A 21,501-nucleotide genomic window follows, 5' to 3' on the forward strand; every position below is an offset into this window, starting at 1 on the left:
AATGAGACCCGCCACCGACTCCGGCACGGCGAGCGCTGCGGCGGGGCCATCGACCGGCATCACGGCGGACGTCACCTCAGCCCTACTTCCCAAACGGACAATGCGGCCGAGGAATGGATAGAAATGGCAAATTGATCGACATTGGTCTTCAATCAAGGGCAAAGCAAGGGTGCATCTTATCTGATAAATTACCTACTTCTTTGGGAATTCTGGTAACGTGACCTTAAACTTCAACCGTCTAAATTATCAAAAAAAAAAAATTGGACATTGTACACTGACTGACGGCTCACAAGCTATCGAAAGGCATTGATGCTTGCGGTTGCGTCCTAAGAGACGAGTTAGTCTAGGCACGCGTGTGGGGGGGGGGGGGGGCGTGGGAGTTACACTAAGCGTCGCCTGATTGACGTGGATCATGATGCGTCCATGTGCAGCCATCCATGCGCGCTGCGGTCCATTTTTTTTTTAATGGCCTCCGATTCCATCATGTGATCATACGGGCCTTTGCGGACGCTGTTGATTGATGCAGTTTAATTAAACCGCGCATGACTGGGGTATTTTCCATAACGCGGCTGACTGGGGGGGGGGGGGCTCTACAGAGCCCACCTCCTATCTCCGAAACCACTGGGCCGATCGTCAAAATTCAAGCGACGTCTGATAGCCCTGGGAAAACTGTTGAACGAACTTTAATTCTATTGACCTCGAGGTCATCGATGACGTCACAGGTCAGGTCAAAGTAAAAGGTATCAACATTTTGGCTTTTCACGATTTAGGCTCTGGCCGCCGGATAACAGGTCCGATCTGTCTCATTTTTGGGTTACACACTTCTTGATGTATGCCTTAGATATCCATGGGTACCGAACTTGTGCTCCAAATTGTTCAGGTCAAGGCCAGGTCATCCTAGGTCACGGAAATTTTATATCAGGTAGGTATAGGTCACATGACACATGTTTTATGGTTTATTTCAGCCATAGATTTCGAATACAGTGTCGTCTGTGTCATTTGAGACAATTTTTCAGCTGAATATAGCTGGGATCAGGTCACTTTTAGGTCAAAAAAGGGCAAATTTTGAAGTTGTAACTTTCAACAAAAACGAGGTCTGTCAGATGCAGTTTGAGCTTAGGAACACGATGATGCTATTTATATCGATGTGCGATGTCAAAAACGTGCTGAAAAAAAAATAATTTGAAAAAATTAAATAGTGAACTTTTTACTATAATGCGTATAAGTTGGTTATTTTTAGATATAACGGGTTAAAACTTGCTGAGGTACCTAAATCATGGGCATGTGTTTTTCACATATATTCCGATTTTTTGAAAGTCATTAACTTTTTGAAAAATAAAACTATAATTTTAAAACTTGTTATAAATAAAATTCAGCATTTTCAAAATTTTGAAAATTCGTGATAGCATTTGATAGCCCTTTGCCTTTGTACTCTTAGTCCTCTCATGCAAAGAAATTTGATTTAGCTAAAAAACTGACACGTTTGGACCAAGTTGACACGTTCAGCGGCTTAGAAGATATTGCAGAAAAACTGGAGGCTGTAGAGCCATTAACGGGTTAAAAGGTAAATACGGCTGATGTGCAATTATATCCTTCACCCATTTTCCTTGCAAATTGCAATACGAGGATTGGTAACACCAAGGTACTTTTAAAATGTAGGTAATGATTTTCATTTGCTCAAAGTGTATGCAAAGTGTATATATAAAGTGTATGCAAAGTGTATGTATATTTGCTTCGGACCAAGTATTAGTTTCGTACCAATGCTACTTTCATCGATGTAAACGTAATAGGTATAAGATAAATGATAATAAACTTATATGATTAGATTATCATGATTCATGCTATTTACTGCACCATTATTGACAGTTACCTATTTGTTTTGTTCTGCAGCACCCACAGGCATGTCTGCGAGCCCTTTATTTAAAGGTTGAAGAGCTAAGCCGATGATGTTGAAAGCGATCTCTAATGCAGTCATTGCCTACCTTGATGTATTCCATCAGAGCCTGGCCGCCTGGCTGTCAAAGGACTTTACCGGCGGATTTTATGTAACAGTGGCTTTATATTTTATTTTGGACTGTATCTGGCCGGCACAGCCGGAATTTATCATTCAATAAGTAAATGTCCACTATACGATGCTACGGCACATACGTGGTCAGCACGAATACGGGCAGTAGTAACACGGCCGGCACGAACATGCCCGGATTCTAACCCGGGCAGTATGGGCAACGGGGGTTGAATCACGGACATCACACAAGCTGACTACAAAATGTCATAACCCTCACTAGCCATAGGTTGACTGGAACGCTAGGTTGTGCCGCTTAGCACGCAACTAAGTGTGTATGGCTCATTGGCGCGCGTAACGGCACAGGTTTACGGTGTATCACTTAGCCTGTGTATTGCGGTACAGCCTACCATTACAGGCAGCCGAATGCCTGTAAGCAACGGAACATCATTCTGTAAGTAAGCCATTCTGTTTAACTGTATATATGTACGCTCACTGTCAGTCGGAATGTGTATCGACACCAAGCTACCTATTGCGAGCCATAAAACGTCTGTTTGACCGTCCACAGACTTTGGTATATTGCGGCAAGTCAAGTCATTATCATCTGGTCCTTATTTATCCAATGAGTTGTACTTTTGTTAGCGTTGTGATTGGGTTTGTTTGTGATTGTTGTTTGAGTAATAAGTAAACCACTGGTGACCAGTGTGACTATGTGACTGAGTGCTATATTTATGTGATTGTGTGAATGTGCAAGGCCGTTATAGTCCCATACGGCGTTTTTTTCGACGAAGCGAGCTATCCATAGCTGATCATTGATCAAGGAGCTATAAATAAAACACCGTACTGACATTCCACTGGCTACTTTTCTTCTTTCGTTTCAAAGCGATTATTACGATCATACTCGTCGGTAAAATGTGGCGACTTTCTTGTAATGGCGACCTTGCATCCATAATGGAACATTCTAAACCAAGGAAGCGTTACGCTGTCACTTTGAAGTTTCAGAGTCAAAGTTAATGTTGGCTGTCCTGATAGAATGAACGAAAAACAAAGCTATTCCGACAGACTGTGTTATCGAAGACATTCTATAGTTATGCGTCCACACGGTGAGTCATTTTGCGAAGCCACAACTGCGCTGCACTACCTATATGTAGCTTCGATCGTTTATACAAAATGGCTTCGAGCTAATGACGTCAACATGGGTAGATTCATAACATATTCAGATGAGCAATTACGGCGACCTAATATGGCTGCCGTGTGTCGGCCGCGTGGGCGAAACCAATAACGACTCCATTGCTGCAACTCGTGCCGCGCATTCCCTAACATGACTTACCTATCTGCGTCGCTGGTTTCCGTTATGGTGATGTGCGTGACTGATGTGATATTTTGCTAAATATTTATCTAGCCAACACAATCAATTTGTTAAGATAGCTTTTTATTATGCTGGATTGTAAATCGTTATAGAATTAGAAAATCTGGAAGATTTAGTGAAGAAATAAGGCCTGCTGGCTCATGCCTTCGCGAGTTGTTAAGCTGTTTAGCACCCTTTCGACCACAGCCCACCTAATGATACTCAGCCGCACAGCGTCCGGGTTGCACCGTTCATGGGTGTAACTTTATATACTTTCGAGGTCCCATGTGGGACCCCAATGCGAACATTTGGGACCCCAATTGTCATTTTGGGACCCCAATAGTGGAGGCCCCCGAGACGCATCAGCTACTTTGCAAACGGAGGTCCGATATTCATATAAAAGGTTCTCTGTTTAAATAGGAGGCCCCTTGGACAAATCGGAGGCCCTGTTGGACAAATAGGAGGCCCCCTGAACAAGTAGGAGGCCCCCGGAAAACAGGAAGTCCCCTGGAGAAATAGGAGGCTCTCTGGACAAGTAGGAGGCCTCCTGGACAAATAGGAGGCCCTAGACAAATAAGAGGCCCCTAGACAAATAGTAAGCCCCATGGACAAGTAGGAGGCCCTCTGTACAAATAGGAGGCCCCCCTGCAAAAATAGGAGGCCCCCTGGACAAATAGGAGGTCCTAGACCTAGACAAACAGGAGGCCCCTTTCACAAAAGGAGGCCCCTGGACAAATAGTTAGGAGGCCCCATGGACAAGTAGGAGGCCCTCTGTACAAATAGGAGGCCCCTGCAAAAATAGGAGGCCCCCTGGACAAATAGAAGGTCCTAGACCTAGACAAAAAGGAGGCCCCTTTCACAAAAGGAGGCCCCCTGGACAAATAGGAGGCCCCTTTCACAAAAGGAGGCCCCTGGACAATTAAGAGGCCCCCTGAACAAGGAGGCCCCCTGGATAAAGAGGAGGCCCCCTAAAAATATGAGCCCTCTGGATAAATAGGAGGCCGCTTGGAAAATAAGAGGCTACTTTAACCAATAGGAGGCCCCTTGGACAAATAGGAGGCCCCCTGAACATGTAGGAGGCACGCTGGACAAATAGGAGGCCTCTTGGGCAAAGAGGCCCCCTAGAAAAATAACAGGTCCCTTGGACAAATAGGAGGCCCCCTGGACAAATAGGGGACCTCTTGAACAAATAGGAGGCTCCATGGACAAGTAGGAGCTAGAGGCTCTCTGTACGAATAGGAGGCCCCCTGGACAAATAGAAGGCTCCCTTAACAAAAAGGAGTCCCTTAAAAAAGGAGGCCCCGGGACAAGTAGGAGACCCTTGGACAAATAGGAGGCCCCTGCACAAATATGAGACTCCTAGTCGAATAAAAGACCCCTGGATAAATAGGAGGCCCCTGGACAAATAGGAGGCCCCTGAACACGTAGGAGGCCCCCTAGATAAAGAGGAGGCCCCCTGGAAAATAGAAGCCCCCTGGATAAATAGGGGACCTTCTGGAGAAACAGGAGGCCTCCTGGACAAATAGGAGGTCCCATAGACGAATAGGAGGCCGCTTGGACAAATAGGAGGCGCCGTTAACCAATAGGAGGCCCCCTAGACAAACAGGAGGCCCTCTGTAACAGTAGGAGGCTCTCTGTACGTACAAGAGACCGGCGCTGTAGAAGCTTAGCCGTATGTACGCTAGGAGGCTCTCTGTGCAAGTAGTCGAAGTAGGAGGCTCTCTGTACTGTACCTACAATTACAAATAAGAGGCCCCCTGGGTAACTTAGATGCAACACAAATCGGAGGTCACCTATAAAAAAGCGGGACTCTGTTGGAATACCTGATTTAATAAATTATTTTCCTGATATTCAAATTACTTAGGTAGGGTAAGGTGCCTAATTAGCGACCCTTTCCGATTTGCGACCTACCTCCCTACAGAAAAACTGGCAGGAGAAAACGGGGTAAAAACATCGTCAAAAGGTCAGCCATACTTTGGTTATCAAGTGAAATTATTTTCCGGTCGTCGATGTTTCTGGTGGGACGTTTCAGGTGAGTTTAAATAAAAATGACGAGTTTCTTATCCAAAACGTGTGTGTTTGGGCCCTCTCTGATGAAAAGCGATGCACATTAGGATGATGCACCTTTTTTTATTCTGAATCGACATTCCTTTTTTAATTGATTGCCGTTTTCCCATAGTGAATCGCTCAACTGTGCACAGCATGGCGGTTAAAAATGTGTCGCAACTCATATTTCCTATTTGCGCCTGACATGGTCGCAAATAGCTCAAGAAGGGAAAGAAATAGGAAAAGAGAGAAATGAAAATGAGGTGTTGCTGAAGCTTGCAATGTGTGGCAGGGGATGCCAAATGTCGTCACCGACTGCAGGGGTGCCGAATTCAGCGCGGACCTGGAATATCATGCAAGATAGCCCGCAAAATTTGGGTTTCCGCCTTCTTTTCGCCTTCGGTGCATAACGTGATCAGTTTTTACTTACGTAAATGTGTTGGATAAACGTTCCTGTTCGAGTGATTGAGTGCTTTGCGAATAGGTTACCTTTTTTAGATCATATTTCATCTTTTCAGGCGTCGTATTTTTTGCCATTTTTAATATGGGGAAACCCATAGACTTATTAGCGACCCTCCCCGGTCGCTAATCGGGAAGAGTTCCCTATTAGCGTTTTTTGCAATGGTTTGCCAAAATGCTCACTACAAATAAGTTAGTGAATATTAGGGCAGAAAATGACTATATTTTAATAGAAAAATGAACGATCTTTCCGAAAATCAAGCCAGTAGCACAGTGGCACCCACAGAGCGTGAGCAATGACGGTTCAAATTAAGGGGGTCGCTAATTAGGCACCTTACCCTAATCCTCGTCCGCACATGGGGGGGGGGGCAGTGGTTGCCACACCCCCCACCCCGACCTAGGTAGTTTTTTTTCTGCTCTGCACTAAACATTTTGATTGCTAGAAGTCGGATATTTCGTATAGCTGCTGCTCTATCCTTTTTTAGCATCCACTGAAAATTTCAAGTTTCTGTGGTTTTTGGTTTCGGAGATATGACCTTATTCTTCAGGTAATGTCATAACCCAAATGACAAATACCCAATATCTTGCGTTGGCGTTGGGTCTTGTGAGCTTTTGACACCTTGATTTCGGCCTTTTTTGTCAGTCTTACCTCCCACCTATCATGGAACATGTTGTTCAATGATGTAGAGATGCCAGGGTCAGGGTCAAGGTCAACCTAGGTCGTCTAAAAATATTGCGTTTTAGGCAAGCTGAATTTACTTTCGTGAAGTTTCTTTGACTGTATTTTTGGCAAAAGCTTCTCAGTTCATGATCTCATGTAATATGGACACATTCACAGTCGGTGCACACATCAGTATACTCGTACACACAGACACACACAGACATACAAACACATGTCATTGACCTTGAGCTAACTTGACCTGAAATGACCACAGCCAGCAAAAACCTAGTCGGATAGTGTGACAAAGAGGTTCTAGCTGGCTTGGCACCACAATACGGCAGCGTCATCGGTACATGATGAGCAGCGCACGTGATATTCCAACGGGCAACGGTGACCCCAAACAGCAACATTCTTTAGTTTGACCTGACCTGGAAGGTCAATGACTGACCTGATGAGGTAAAATTGGTATCATTGGATTCGTCACTTCCCAAAGAATCTGTTGCTCTTGACCGCAAGGCTTAAAATCTTGTAAGAAAAAATTGTGGTGATGTCGAATAAGATACCTACACAAGCAGCGGGCCAACCCATCATATACCGATGACGCTGCCGTATTAGTGCCAAGCGAGCTAGAACAGCTCTTTGTCACACTATCCGACTAATTTGCTGGCTGTGGTCATTTCACGTCAAGTTAGGTCAAGGTCAATGATATGTGTTTGTATGTCTGTGTATGTCTGTGTATGTACTGATGTGTGCACAGATCGGTTTGTGTGTCCCTATTACACTTGATCATGAACTGAGAAGCTTTTACTAAACATACAGTCAAAGAAACTTCACGAAAAGTAAATTCAGCTTGCCTAAAGCGCAATAATTTTAGATGACCTAGGTTGACCTTGACCCTGACTCTGACATCTGTACATCGCAGAACAACATGTTCAATGATAGGTGGGAGGTAAGACTGGCAAAAAAAAGCCGAAATCAGCGTGTCAAAAGCTCACAAGGCCCATAGCCATCGCAAGATATTGGGTATTCGTCATTTAGGACATGACATGACCTGAAGAACAAGGTCATATCTCCAAACCCAAATGCCGCAGAAGCTTGAAATTTTCAATGGACGCTGAGAAAAGATAGAAAAGCAGCTATACAAAGAAAATCAGGTTTCTAGCTTTAAAAATGTTAAGTGTAGAGCAGAAAAACTAACTTGGGGGTGGCGACCCTCCCCCCAGGTGCCGGCGAAGGTTAACCCTCACACTTTCTGGGGTCGGCTTACGGCTAGATTCCTTGCGCAATGCTGTGCCGTTAATTTTTTTTCTATTATAAAGGCATTGTGTTTTATTGTCAAAAGTGAAAAAGCCAGAAATTTTCGTCGATTTCGGATGCCGCGGGGGATATTTACATACAATGTCACCCTGCTGGCCTGGATCCACCAGTAGGGTCAGGTGACCTACCATTTCTTTATCGATATTAAAAAAAAATCATGGCATCAGAGCTGTGACGAAAAATAAGTGGCCTAAATCCGATGAGAAAACTGGATTTGGGGGTACCCCATGTTTGGCTTCTGAGCCTCTGGTCCCCCAATGAAAATTTCTTAGAGGAGGCCCTGGCGTGGCTCGTAAATTACCGCTTCCGCAATTGGAGGCCCCTAATTGCTTGGAGGCCCCCACTAAATGGAGGCCCCCTTGGACGTTTGGGACCCCAATGGTGATGTCAAAGTTTCACCCATGCGACCGTTTTGATAGTCATTAAGTGTCCTAAGTCTTCCAAGCATTGCATTCATCCTGCTTTGCTCTTGCCTTTTCTGTTTTTGTTTCTTTTTTCGTTTTGCTCGTTATATGCGTTCGTTCGTTTGCTTATTTCAGTGCCTTCTCGTATTCAGGAGTCTCACACCCTCAGTTAAATATTCACTCTATAGATAATCAAGTACCTAAATGGTGATAACTGCAAGACGGCGGGTTAACCAATATAGAAGAGGTTTGCCCTGTGCGGTCGACAGGAGTTCATTGTCCGCCAGCGTCAGTTCAGTCCAGTCCGCTGCTACCGAGCCATCCGGTCGTGTGTTAGCGGAAAGCTCCATTTGCAGCCCATCATACAAGACACTCTAATAAGCCGACTCCCAAACGCCTATCGATCCAAGGCCAGCAGTGGTTAATGTCATTATCGAGCCGTATAGCTTGATCGTTCAGTAATGGTCGCTTAAGGTTGATGTCATTGTATTGGCTGATGTGAGGTTTCAGCCTTTTCTGTTCACTTTTTTATCGTTCGTATGTTGATACAGGAACACTCTACATACACAGACAGCGCTCGAATTCGAGAGTGGCGTGATTAGCCACCGTTTTATTTCCTCGGCTTTTTAGATCCTCATTTCCACTGACATGTTAGGCAGGTATTGACGTTTTATAGTAAGTACAGGGCGTTGCAGGTAAATCCGACACTTGGAAAAAACGTGTTTATTCGAGTGCTATGCTCACGATGAAAAGTTTGGGCAGTATGTTACATCTCTATGATCAATTGCCTCCCCCAAAACACCGTAGGGGCGTGCCAACGGACGCCCCTACGTCTTCCAGCAAGACTCCGCCCCGGCGCACAAGGCCAGGACGACGCAGTCGTGGCTGCTCAACAACGTCCCTCACCACTGGTCGCCGGACTTGTGGCCGCCCTCCTCACCTGACTGCAACCCCCTCGAGTATTTCTTCTGGGTCGTGATCGAGGCCAAGACCAAAAAGCACGCACACAATACCGTCGACTCTCTCAAGGCCGCCATCGTGGCAGAGTTCGCCGCCGTAGACAAGGACACGGTCGCCAAGGCGTGCGAATCATTTCGCCCTCGGCTTGAGATGGTCGTCGCCGCCGACGGCGGTTACATCGAGTAGAAGTGCAGCATATGACTCGAACTGGTGCTGAATAAAATGCCAGGCCTGTGTGTGCAATATTCATGCTTTCATTGCCGATTTCGTATTTTGCCTCTCAAGTGTCGGGCTTACCTGCAACGTCCTGTAAGTCCTTAATGCCGGGTAGTAGCCGGTCTTATGGGTGAATCGTTTGTCTCCTATTTGTATAAGTATTTCTAATCACGTCAAGGTTTTGTCAAAGTCACGAATAAGATTAAGTAAGCCCTAAGCAAGTATCTACTTGTATGAACATGCAACATTGTTTCCGTTCGATTATTTCATGGTTATTGGTTGACGGTTGTTGACATTTAAAAATTTATTTCCATATATTACATAAAACACTCATGTGGTGGACATCGGCGAGGGGATTCGCCCAGTACGCTTATACGACCGGAAGAGACAAAATGTGGCGACGTTCTCGCCCAATGCAACTGGAACTGTATTAGCCGCTCCCATTGGATGCAGGCGTCACATAACACTCGATGCGCGCCTCCATTGAACCAGTCGGTCGGACTGGCTGATGATTTGAGAGCCGTGTGCGCGTCACTGGGGGCTGTCGCTGCACCGAGACGCCGTGGGCACGGGGTCAGTGCGGGCCAGTCCCGCGGTCAGCGCTCAGCCTCCGTGGTCAGCGCTCAACCCCAGCGCCCAGGGCCTGGCCCGCGGCAGGGTCAGGTCAGGTCGCGGTCCTCAGCGAGCCGTCGCCGCCACCCGCGGCTCACTGACCTGATAAGCAGACAGAGACGTGTCAGCTTCACAATATAATGTAAAATTCGTTAGGCTATTTCAAACTGGATGGCGTATGGAAGAACGCTAGCCTTATTGGACTTGTGCCATTATTTATAGCACGTCATTAACGCGAGTCATCGGAAGTCATTATGGGAAGGCCGAAAACACTATTTAGTTAAATTATATGTGCTGAAACAACCAGTTCTGACGATACCCTGATTCTAGAAGCCGATTGAATTCGACGTTTTAACCGTCAATGCCTCTTCCATAACGCCCCTCGGGTAGGGGAAGCAAACTTTGGTTTTCACCTGCAACTCAAGCAACTCATTATCATTAAGAATGATAAATGTGAAGAAATTGTGGTCTGTTCTTTTGTCTCAGTGCGTGTCCGTGACATGATTTCCAATCCAGCACCTGCATGTCTGTCGTGTCTGTGTGCACCGTTGAAACATGTACCTATGTATTTTGCACTTAGTTGACATGCATTTTTTCTTTCTCACCGCCTCATGCAATGTTGTTTGTTTTGCTGATTTCATGCGCTTTGTAACTTAGGGTAGAGTGGGGCAAAGCGCCCAGGGCGGGTCAAACGCCCACCCCTCTTTTTTATGAAGTGCTCGACTTTTCGAAGAATTCTCGATAGCCATTTTCAAGAACGAGCAGGAATCTACTTTTGCCCCCTTTTTCGGTTCTACAAGTGGGTTGTTCTGGACGTAAGATAAAGATTAGTTTATTTCAGACAATTCTTAGATATTACATGTTTTCATACTACTAAAACTTTGTCTGACAGAGATTAAAGTAGGCAGTGAAATTTAGCTACGCAGAACCCACGGATTTAAGCTACGTTTTGAGCATTTACTGGTTTGTAACACAATCGTCACACGCTTAATTTTGGTGGACTTCGTTTTGAATGTGCTGTTGGGGTAATACGCCCACTTTGGTGTGGGGCAAAACGCCCATCATGGGCGTTTTACCCCTAATGGGAGTTATACAGTACGGGTATTTGCGAACATTTTTGGCTGAAAGTGAGTGTCGGGATACGTTTCTAATGCTCAGGATTCTTATGAAATATGCAATATACTGGTTAGTATCGCCTGGAACAATTTATTCGCACGAACTAATCTCCGCTCTTTAAGGCGGTGACAGCCCGTTGACTGAATGAGGAGTGGGGTGGTAACAACAGTGTTCAAGATGTGTTTGGTGGTGTAATCTATCGATTTAAAGTCAAACAAAATGAGAAATGATAAATACTGCATTCTTTTGTCAGAGTACCGAGCGTGTAATGAAACGTTCAGGACTGGGCGTTATGCCCCACTCATATGGGCGTTATGCCCCATGTGTGGGGCAAAACGCCCGATTTGTAGTCCTCTCAATTCGGATGGCATATCTCAAAAACCATGCATGCCACTTGTTTCTGATGTGTTATTCGAAGAAAGCCAAGGTAATGAGCTACCAGATCAGCTACCTAGTTGTCTTTCAAATTTGTAAGATAAAGAGATACTGGGGCTGGAAAGTTAGGGTGGGCGCTTTGCCCCACTCTACCCTATATAACTTAGTTTTGAGCAAATAGAAAATAAAACAATATCAAGGGTTCGCCCGTTGTAAGACAAGTGGCGTAGACACGTCAGAGGCGACGGTTCACGGGAACTGTGCGTTGCTGTGTCAAATGTCAGCCCACGGTAACCATGGCAACGTGACTACAGAGCTGCCTGCGTCACAATGGCTCGGTAAGAAAAGGCCGTCTGAGGACGCGTGCAGCTGCCGCTCCCCTGTTTGGACCGCTCTGATGCGGACAATGCACGAAAATCAATGGTTTCCTGGGTGTGGCACCACCTGACTGGGGGCTCGACACAAACGACGGATAGATATCATGTTTTTCCTTTCACCCGAGAGTGTCAAAACGTTTTGTGACTTGTTTCCATTTCACACGCATTCTGAACTCATTAGCTTGTGGAGCCAAACGGACTCCAGTCGGCAGTGACAATTGGGAGAGATTGTCAAATCCTACTGTTTCGCGGAATTCATAAAATATGTAGTTATAATGCTGCTTGAATGCATGAATCCCTTTTGACGTGCACAACTCATAATAGCCTTAGTCGTCACATAACTGCAGTCGCTTTTTAATTCCTGATCGGATTTAACAAACACACGGGGGGAAATATTGAATAAATAAATGGAAGGACACAGAGCATACCAAAGTGGTAACGTATTCAGGTGAAAAACGTCCGCTCTTTGCATGGTTGGCTCACACCTGTAAAGCCTATCACATGTTAACTAGTTTTACAAGCTCATTAAGCTCATTTAATGTCTATTTTTTCCTAATTGTTTTCAGCAAAAATAAAGAAATAAGATTAAAGTACTCGGCTTTTCCGGACAGTTTCGCGACTGTATTCTTGTCACTTCGTCAGCGGCATATAAGTAATATAAACATTTTCACTCTTCCATCCTCCTATACAATGATTTGAAAGTTTATTTAAATAAAAAAACAAATGTTTTAGCTTTTTTGCCATATTCACCTGGGTGCTTTGAAAATAATGAACCAAGTCAAGCAATTAAGCCATAATATTTGGTTTCAAATCGCTTTTCACCTTAGCGTAGCCCAAAGGAAAAGGGGGAGTAAGACCATCTTAGTTAAAAAAAAAAACGTTGAGAATATGCTCTATTCAATCATAGTTTAAGTTATCTTTAGGGGTGACTGGTCATTTCTAAAGTTACAAGAACTTATTAATATTTTTTTCTAAATTTCATATTTCATACCTACTACGCAAAAAAAAACGTACCTTTAGACATGCAGGTGTAAAACACGAATTAGTTGGTAGCCATCACGTAAATAACTAGGACACTTAACAATGAATTTAACTATGAAGTTAGGTAGGCTGCGACCAATGACCGACTACTAATGTCTTCAAACACCTGACGAGAAATTAATAAAGGAACAGTATCATCATTGGACAATGACGCGGCTAAGAAGGGACACGTCCGACATGCCTCCAGTAACCGCTGCTACCTTTTAAAACGGTTGTCCTCCATGCATTATAAACAGCCGGATAGCCCAGTGACGCACGAGGACTGATGCATTATGCAATAAGGCCACGGCCAGCGTGGAGCACAGAGGCCATGGCGATGAGACGTGAAACACATCGGAGGCTCATGCGCCCTAACTGAAAACAAAAAATGGAAAGCATTGCCTCCCGCTGGCATCCAATGCCATCTTTCTGGACGGCGCGGCGGTGGCTGGGGTATATAAATGATTGTCTCTCTAACGATAAGCGGGGAAAGGGCGCAATGGTGAACAGACGGCTAAAATCAGCTCGACCCTCTCTTTCGCCTTCCTCCCCGACATCCTCGTCCATCCCCAGGTCAAGTGGTTCGGTGAATCTCAAGTTTAGCAGTCCTCCCTCGTTCGGGCTTGATCACACCGTTTCACCGTGTATCGGTTCTTTCAAGAGAGATTGTGCCGTCCACTGACCTGCTGTACCGGTGCTACGGCCGCCTGTTCCGGCACGCTCCTCCGACCCCGGTAGTACTGGGGCGCCGCCTGCGAAACACACCGATCTCAATCAGTAGGGAGCCGCCGAGCCCGCCAACAGATGACGGGGCGATCGCCACACACCGTACGACGGAGGGTGCTCCCGATTAGGACTTAGGAAGGACTATTTCTACTTATAGGAGTGGCGGTGCCGCGGCGGTGCACCATGAACAGTGACCGCATCAGCTAATATCTCCTCCCCATTTCAATTGCTGTGACTTTGAAAAACTCATTTTAGACCAAAAGGGGTAACCTAATCCGAAAATATCAAGCATCGTGATTTGAGGTAACTTTTTAGGCTGCCTTAGCGATAAACGATCTCAGAGCTTCGAGCCCATGTTCTGCCTCGCTTCACGCCCTGCTCGGACCGAGGTGATCCGAGCAGCGGCGGCTGGGCGCAGCTCACGTGCCTGGTCCTGACGAGCCCTCAGCAGGGTGGCCAGCAGGTCCTCCCAGAGTCGCGAGTCGGCGCCGGCCGGCGGCTGGGGAGGTCCGCCGGCGGCCTCCTCCAGCAGCGATAGGTCCGACCTCTTACGGCCGCAGCCTGCCGAACAAAATCGCAATCACGCGCTATAAACATAATCACGCTTATGGCCGCAGCCTGCGCCTGCCGAACATTATCAGGCCGCAGCCTGGAAATACGGCCAGGGGGAGGGGCAGTGCAGTCAGTCCCCTCACGCCCGCAGCCATCAGATCTGAATCCATTACAAATGATTTGTTCTGGAGAGCTAGAGGGACGGTAGCACTGATCGGAGAGGCGCAGTCGCACAATGGTGAAGCATTTCGTTTCCACTTTGGGTGAGCTGGGACTCAGCGAAGCGCCGACCTGCTGGGCATTCGTCAGTCACAACTGAAGTGGCTTGGACCAATAAGCAATCGAGATAAAAGTGGCGTATGCATGATGCATGCATTTAGCACGTAAGTTATAAGTATACCGATAGTACATCTTACCCGTGAAAGCGTTGCAGAATGGCCGCTTGTCTTTTGCTTGAAACAACATGTCTGGACTAATTTCCTGCGAAAGAAAAACGGAATCATTGTCTGTATATCCCCTTATCAGTTAGTTAAAGGATGCCCGCAAGAATATATATTACTGACCGGGCCGACGAAATTATTTGGAAACGAGGTTTGCAAAATTGACGTAGGCCCGAGTGCGAAGCACGAGGGCCGGAGTCAAATTTTGCAGACCGAGTTTCCAAATAATTTCGTACGGCTGAGGTCAGTCGAGGTCAGTAAGATTTTTCCTACATGCCGCATACCTACATGCTAAGTAGTTTCGACAGGTTTTGGTGACACTTTTATACAATTGTTTTGTCCATAATTTCCGAACAGTGATTGCACTACTGCTGTGGATAAAGCTTTAAAGGAAATTTATAGAAGAAAATGCATCAAAATACCTCACTTCAAAAAGAATCGAGTCTGAAAATATCAACTCAGAATGGCACAACAATTGGATATCCAAGGAACATCATGTGCATGAATAATTTGCCACGACATAAGAACAAGAAGAAGGTAGAAGGTGTAATATTCCTAGTGATTAAACGTGAATTTTCCAGTGCTCTTGCAAGAATCTTTTCTTTATTTATGTAATCGTACTTTGTTGATGACCTATGGCTAAACTTTCGTGAAATACATTATATTTTCCATATTTTACATATTTGTTTCGAGCAAAGGACTACAACTGTCAAACAATAGCGCAATAACTTAGGCCCAAGGTATCAGTGGACATATCAAACGAAGATAAGAAACAAGCGATAACGGATTTCGATTAATAGGAGCATATCTTGCCATAATTTTGGCTTTGTAACCAATACTAAGCATTTCAAAACCATTAATAAGCAGAACAGATATTTTTTTACCAATAAATGTTAGTTTTCTAATTTTACGCGGCAAATATCATGCAATAATGATGTCAATTACACATTCCCTATCAATTATACCTCTGGGCTAATCCGATAAACTGTAGTTTAGAGGTCATTGCCCTGGGCAGTAAACTCGGGCAGTAAACTTTTGTTTCCTGCCCGGCCTATCAAATAACATGGTATTTTGACACCGACAGTTTCTTGGTCATAGTTTTACTGCCCGGCTCGTGCTGTGCTTAAGACATACCCCGGCATGTAGGAAACACAAACATTGCCTTTGGGAGTTGATGCATGCATGCCGACAGGCACAGGTCTGGCTAAAATATCACAAAGTCGAATGCCTCACTCAAAACAAATGTCGCAAAGTACTGGGAACTGCCTGTCTCAAAATCAAATGCGTCCATACTGGCTGCCAGACGGATCAACATTGCAGGGACATTTGACAAGACTGAATTATATCAGCCTTGGGCTTAAAGAACCGTTTTCTACACGTCTTATGTAGTGAATAAATCTTAATCCTTTGAGAACGTGATGATAGATTTAACGGCCTACTGTTAACGGCAGGTTTGGCTTCATTTCATGACTTAATTCCACGAGGCAATATATACAGCTATGTAGTCATTCTCACCCGTTTCTGGATGGTCTTGGCGATGGTGAGGGCGCAGCAGCACAACAATACAGCTCCGAGCAGCACCGTGTCGCTCCTGTCCGGTCTCATTCTGCGTGCACACAGACACAGTTTGTGCACATCAATTATAATACATACTGCCACTCGTAAAGTCGACTACAGAATGATGTTCCACTTTTCGCAGGCAATTATTTGCCTGGAGTGGTAGGCTGTGCCGCATCACACGGGCTGAGTTCACAAATTAGAGCTTTGTCCCAATGCTCACAATCGACACGCTTAATTGCGTGATAAACGGCACAACTTAGCGCTCCGGTCAACTAATAGCTACTGAGGAGTGGAACATCATTATGTAGTCGACTATACAGCATCTCAATCCCACCGCGTACCGTCGCCCAGTTGGGACATTTTTTAAACATCACAGACTGTAGGCTATTTTTCAATGACCTCGGTGAACAACATCACTAACGGCCTCACAGCTCAGGTGAAGCGAAAATCAGTGATACTGGCGATCGTAGAAAGTTGCTGTGCATGCAAGATCATTGCTTCGAGCCTTTTTCGTATTGTCATCGTTTTTAGCATTGCTATTATTCTCCCATAAACAAACACCCGTCACCCTGATTGTCAAGAGTTATGTGCGTTTGTGTGGGCTTTTGTGTGCCCCCCCCCCCCGCTTCAGCTCGACTACTCGTCCAAGAAGATGCACGAGTGGCACCTCTCTCATCCGGCGGTCGCATCTCAGGCCACTCAGCATCCGGCGGCCATCACCGCCACGGGCAGGCGCCGGTTGGAGCCGGCCGCCGCCCACCCTGTGATTAGGGCCGATCGCTGACAGAGCCGGGGCCGAGGCGGGGTGGTCCCCCGATCCGCTGCCACCGCGGCGCACCAGGTCAACACACATTCATCGCCAGCCGACCGCCTAACGCATCAATGTATAAATGGGCACCAATCTGCATACTATAACACTGAACGGCGAATTCTCAGTAAAAAAAAAAAACGCATTTTACGAATGTGTAGCGGGCAGTGCTAAATGAAAATGGTCGCTTGAGAGTTCTACTTTAAGTAGAACTTTCTACAAAGATTATATGCCATTAAATGTCAATCTTTTATAAAACCAGCGCTCAATTCACGCTATCCGCGGCTGCAGCGCCGCGACGGACGGCTGTGACGGTTGGTATACGAAACGCCAGGTAGGTAGGCTGTGCCGCAGTGCTTCCTTGTCCGGCGGCACAGCATAACTACATGAAACGAGACTCGCCGCGCACTACATACAGGGTCCGGCAAAGGTTTTGTCTTCTTCCTATATGACAACACTTTCCGGTGCCTAATCGTTGATAACCCCAAGAAATAACGGTTCTGGTTGCACCCCTGCATTGCACGGTCTTTGACCACGGGACATGAGGTTGCTAACGGGCCTCGGGTCATGGGTCACTGGAGCTATGGCCAGTTTCACACAGATTGTCCACCCGAACGGCCGCGTCGCAAAATGAAGTCTGAAATTTTTATCTCGAGGAGCTGAACCAGACAGTTGACATGCTCCAGGCCGAAATGACACAGTATGTCATTGCTGATCAGTTGGGACATCTGCCTGCACACTGCACAGTCCGCGGCGTTCGTGGGATAAGCATACGGCTGCTGGCAGCGTAGCTAATCGTTCCAGTTTGAGCACACGGCTACCATTTCTACCGTGACAGAAGTCGCCTTGAAAATTTGAAAAATGCGGCCGGGAAGAGGGGCCAGTTGGTGACAAAAAAAAAAAATGGCAAAGCGACTTATGCGCAACAGCTATCCCCTCTCCAGACATGACCGTGAGACGCTATTGGAAGAGCCCTCCGATCTCTGCATTTCACTGCCTTTTCGAAGGCTGATTGGCTGTTTGCGTCAGAAAGCATTCCTCAGCGTGTTGTTTTTGCAGAATACAGTGGCTTGGCATGTCAGTTCCCACAACCGATTCTGTCACGGCTGCGCTCATCTCATTGTGCTCCCACCGACTGTGCGTACCAAAAAGCGCTGTTCACGTCAGTGAGCCGGGCTCAGAGCGGCGTTGGCCGCCCCGGTAACTCCTGCATTACCGATAGATCCAGAGCTTATGTCTTGATTGATGTGTTTTGATGCTGTGACCATTGTCGATTTGATTAGGTCATAGGAGGCAATAAAATGATAGCTCTTGATGTGCAGAGCAGATTTAGTTCAATGACAAAGAGCCAAGAGGGGCACTTAAACCAGGAATGCTAACAACTGTGAAAATGCACAGCAAGAAATTATATCGTCAGAGACTTGTAGGGAGATGCGCAAACGGATATCAAATGTGCTTGAACGTTTTAGCTGAAAAAGTATTTTAAAAACTATACATGGTTCGCGCTCACCATAATTATGTGCATGCGGGTTTCGTTCGTTTAAACTGAGTGACCTTAATTAAGCCATAAGAAGCTAATCACGTCCTAAGGTCACTCACAAATTTCACAGGATTATGTTGCCCAACATTTCTTATTCCAAGCGTTGGAACGCTGAACCGTGGCGAATTTGGAAAATGAGCACCAGGTGCTTATAGAGGCTCAGCTGATTTGACATGACCACTGCCCATTGCTCAGCCGATAATTTCTTGATTAGAGGAGTTAGGCGTTTGCAAGACGTACCTACTGCCGCACGATGTAACGTTTGCATTATTATTTCGCTTGGTGCACGAGGTGGCAAACGAAGCTCGCAACGAACCGATACGTATCCACTGGGTCCTTGGGGACACTTTAATAGACACAAAGAAAGAAAGGGTGGTAAAGGGTGGAAGCGTTACGCACTGTCCCTCGCTAGACGGAACTTATCAAATATTGACTCAAATCATGACTACTTGCATTGTAGCATCTTAAGCAACATTTCGCTGTCAACCTTTTATGCTTTAAAATTCATCTTCAGCACATGATTTAAGCAGAAGCATGATTTCACGATTACAGTTGACTACAAATTATTATAGACTGAAAAGTGAGGTCTGGTACATTCTGCTATAGTAGGTGTTAAGTTTCCAAATTCCAGCTATGATGATTTGTGTGTTTCCGTCAGCGCAAAAAAAAACTCTGCTATTGCTACCTTAGTTTAGGTTTCTGTATTTCAGTTCAAAATGACAGCTGTGTCACCTCTAGTCAAATAACGGCAGCATTGTCGACTCTGACTGTCTTGGAAGCGAGTATAGGATTTCCCTGCACACTGTCCGTCTAGAAGAGCACGTGTAAGTTACCGAACTAGATACAGATGAGTTTTTATTTTTAACATGCAATTACAAGAGTGTAATGGACCAACCAACCACCACGTAGCCACGGTGGCTGGTCGTGAAGCTGCTGCTGGTCCGGCCATGTGATTGCGATCGTACACAAGTATATAAAATCTTCAAAGCGTTTAGAAGCATAATTCATATTTGTAGAAGTGCTTATTTCCTGTACATAACGCAACCACCGCGCATTTGAGAAACCCCTGCTGTAAATACGTTGGGTCGTCGGGATGGGGGAGTGGGCGCGCGTTGTGTGTGAGAGGGTTGTTTGGTGTATGTGATTTTTTGAAGCATGCATGTACCTATGGGCAACGGGAGCGGTGCTTCGATATAAGCACGCAGTGCTTTTGCGCCGCCCTGCATATCCTGTTTGAGACTTGCTCTTAGCAATACATGATGATGATGTTGATGACGAATGATGATGATGATGATGGTGGATCCAGCAAGGTGGAAAAGGACTGCCAACTGTGCTGTGCATCCGACCATATGAGGGAGCGCAAGACGTACATAACTGTAGAACGAACAGTTATGAACGAACTTGGCTGACGCTCCGCTAAATAACCGGAAACAGACCCTGGCCGTTTTCTCAATCTGTAGTTTTTCGTTCTTTATTGGCGTGCAATATACTCATGTCTTTGAATGCTATAATACCATCTTTACGTAGTTCGTCACTAGATAAATTGAGAGTTTCGTGGGAAAAGAGGTTGTGCTTATCACAAGACGCAACAACACCCGTGAGGCATTAAAGTTTAGAGCGCGACGGTGATAATTGTTTTTATTAGGTCAAATCGAAAAGAAAAATAACTCGAAGAAAATCACTTTGCAATGAAATTTGACCGTTTCTTTTCTGTTACTCAGCGGCGAAGGATGTATTTCTGATTGATTTGCCTAGCACGAACACCAAGGTAGGCCAGTTTGACGTCTATTCAATATTTTTTTTTTACACAGGTAGACCCGTCTGCCGTCTGGGACCTTTCCTCATTCGAAAAAAATGAAACCAAAGGAATTCATTCTTCACATAATCGGCGCAACGAATCTGTTGAGTTCTGAGGTGAGGGGACGATTCTCCTCTAGAGTAACAAACATCGCCCAGGAGGGTGACAGGGTTTGACCGGCGGCTCTGAGGCTTATCTGTATAGGGTTCGCTTCCTACCTGGCTGGCGACGGCGCGGCAGACGCGGACGGCAGGCGGACACACGGGGCGGAGTGCGACCGCAGGCCGGCGACGAGCCCTATTTCAGCGTGAGGGCCCGGCGGCGCGCGCACTGGCACTCGGCGGCTCACCCACGCAGCGGTCAGCTTACCTGAGCAGTGGGCGTTCCTAAATATGAGGGAAATACGTCTAAACGATTGGTTTACTTTAATAAAATGATTTACTCAACTAATATTCTTAACAAAGCCACACCAAACATTAAAACGTTACATTTAAGCGAACAATGTTTCGTCCATTTCCATCTTCCCTTTCTTATATTTTACGGTAGCAGTAGGTACCTACCTAAGAAAATGATTACCTACCTTTTTTAAAGTTTCTTTCTTGGAAGGTATTTCAACAAACATAATCAAATACCTAACTATAAATTACCTGATTTCATACCTCACCAGACATATCAACATTCGGTTTTATACATATCAGCCGAGGGCGGTTGGTGCCATGGAACCCATCGCCGCTCGCCCCTAATTAAGCTAGAGCTTCCTTCGCCAAAAAAAAGAAGAAAAAAAAACGAGCGTGTGCGCTGTTACAAGACGCAGCGAATGGTACCTATACTCAGCCAATTTTGTCTCAGGTCAGCTGGTGACCTCTGAAGTCAGGTCAACATGACCTGTACTCGGGGTGTATTGGTGTTACAAGATCCGACTTAAATCGATGATCATGAGTGTCAGCTTTTAACATTCTGTCGCTACCGTGTGCTGAGAAATCACGAGAAAGCCGCAAGGGGGTGGCACTTATACAAAGTACCACAAGACGTTTTTTTCGCGATTTCTCTGAACGCATTGGCCATGAGAATTGAAAGCTGACACACCTGAACTTTGATTCAACTCTGATTTGGTGACTGCAGCTCAATTTTATGGTCAGGTCAGGTCACTGACCTATGACGTCA

General features: G+C 45.8%; 2 protein-coding genes across 2 annotated transcripts; one reads left to right on the forward strand and one right to left on the reverse strand.

Annotated features, from left to right (window-relative positions):
- Position 1: 1 nt before the first annotated feature.
- Positions 2-9,383, forward strand: LOC122382490. Its single transcript, XM_043367880.1, has 2 exons — positions 2-28; positions 9,078-9,383. Exons 1-2 carry the CDS (start codon positions 2-4, stop codon positions 9,381-9,383), a joined length of 333 nt encoding a protein of 110 aa, XP_043223815.1.
- Positions 8,815-20,640, reverse strand: LOC122382460 (cardioactive peptide-like). Its single transcript, XM_043367814.1, has 6 exons — positions 20,556-20,640; positions 16,147-16,237; positions 14,608-14,671; positions 14,067-14,200; positions 13,597-13,665; positions 8,815-10,127 (listed from the first exon to the last, which is right to left on the reverse strand). The coding sequence occupies exons 2-6, from the start codon at positions 16,234-16,236 to the stop codon at positions 10,092-10,094; spliced, it is 393 nt and encodes a 130-aa protein (XP_043223749.1). The 5' UTR covers position 16,237; positions 20,556-20,640; the 3' UTR covers positions 8,815-10,091.
- Positions 20,641-21,501: the final 861 nt, after the last annotated feature.

Source organism: Amphibalanus amphitrite, unplaced genomic scaffold (assembly GCF_019059575.1).
Source record: "Amphibalanus amphitrite isolate SeventyFive unplaced genomic scaffold, NRLGWU_Aamphi_draft 000140F_arrow, whole genome shotgun sequence".
Taxonomy (NCBI): Eukaryota; Metazoa; Arthropoda; class Thecostraca; order Balanomorpha; family Balanidae; genus Amphibalanus; species Amphibalanus amphitrite.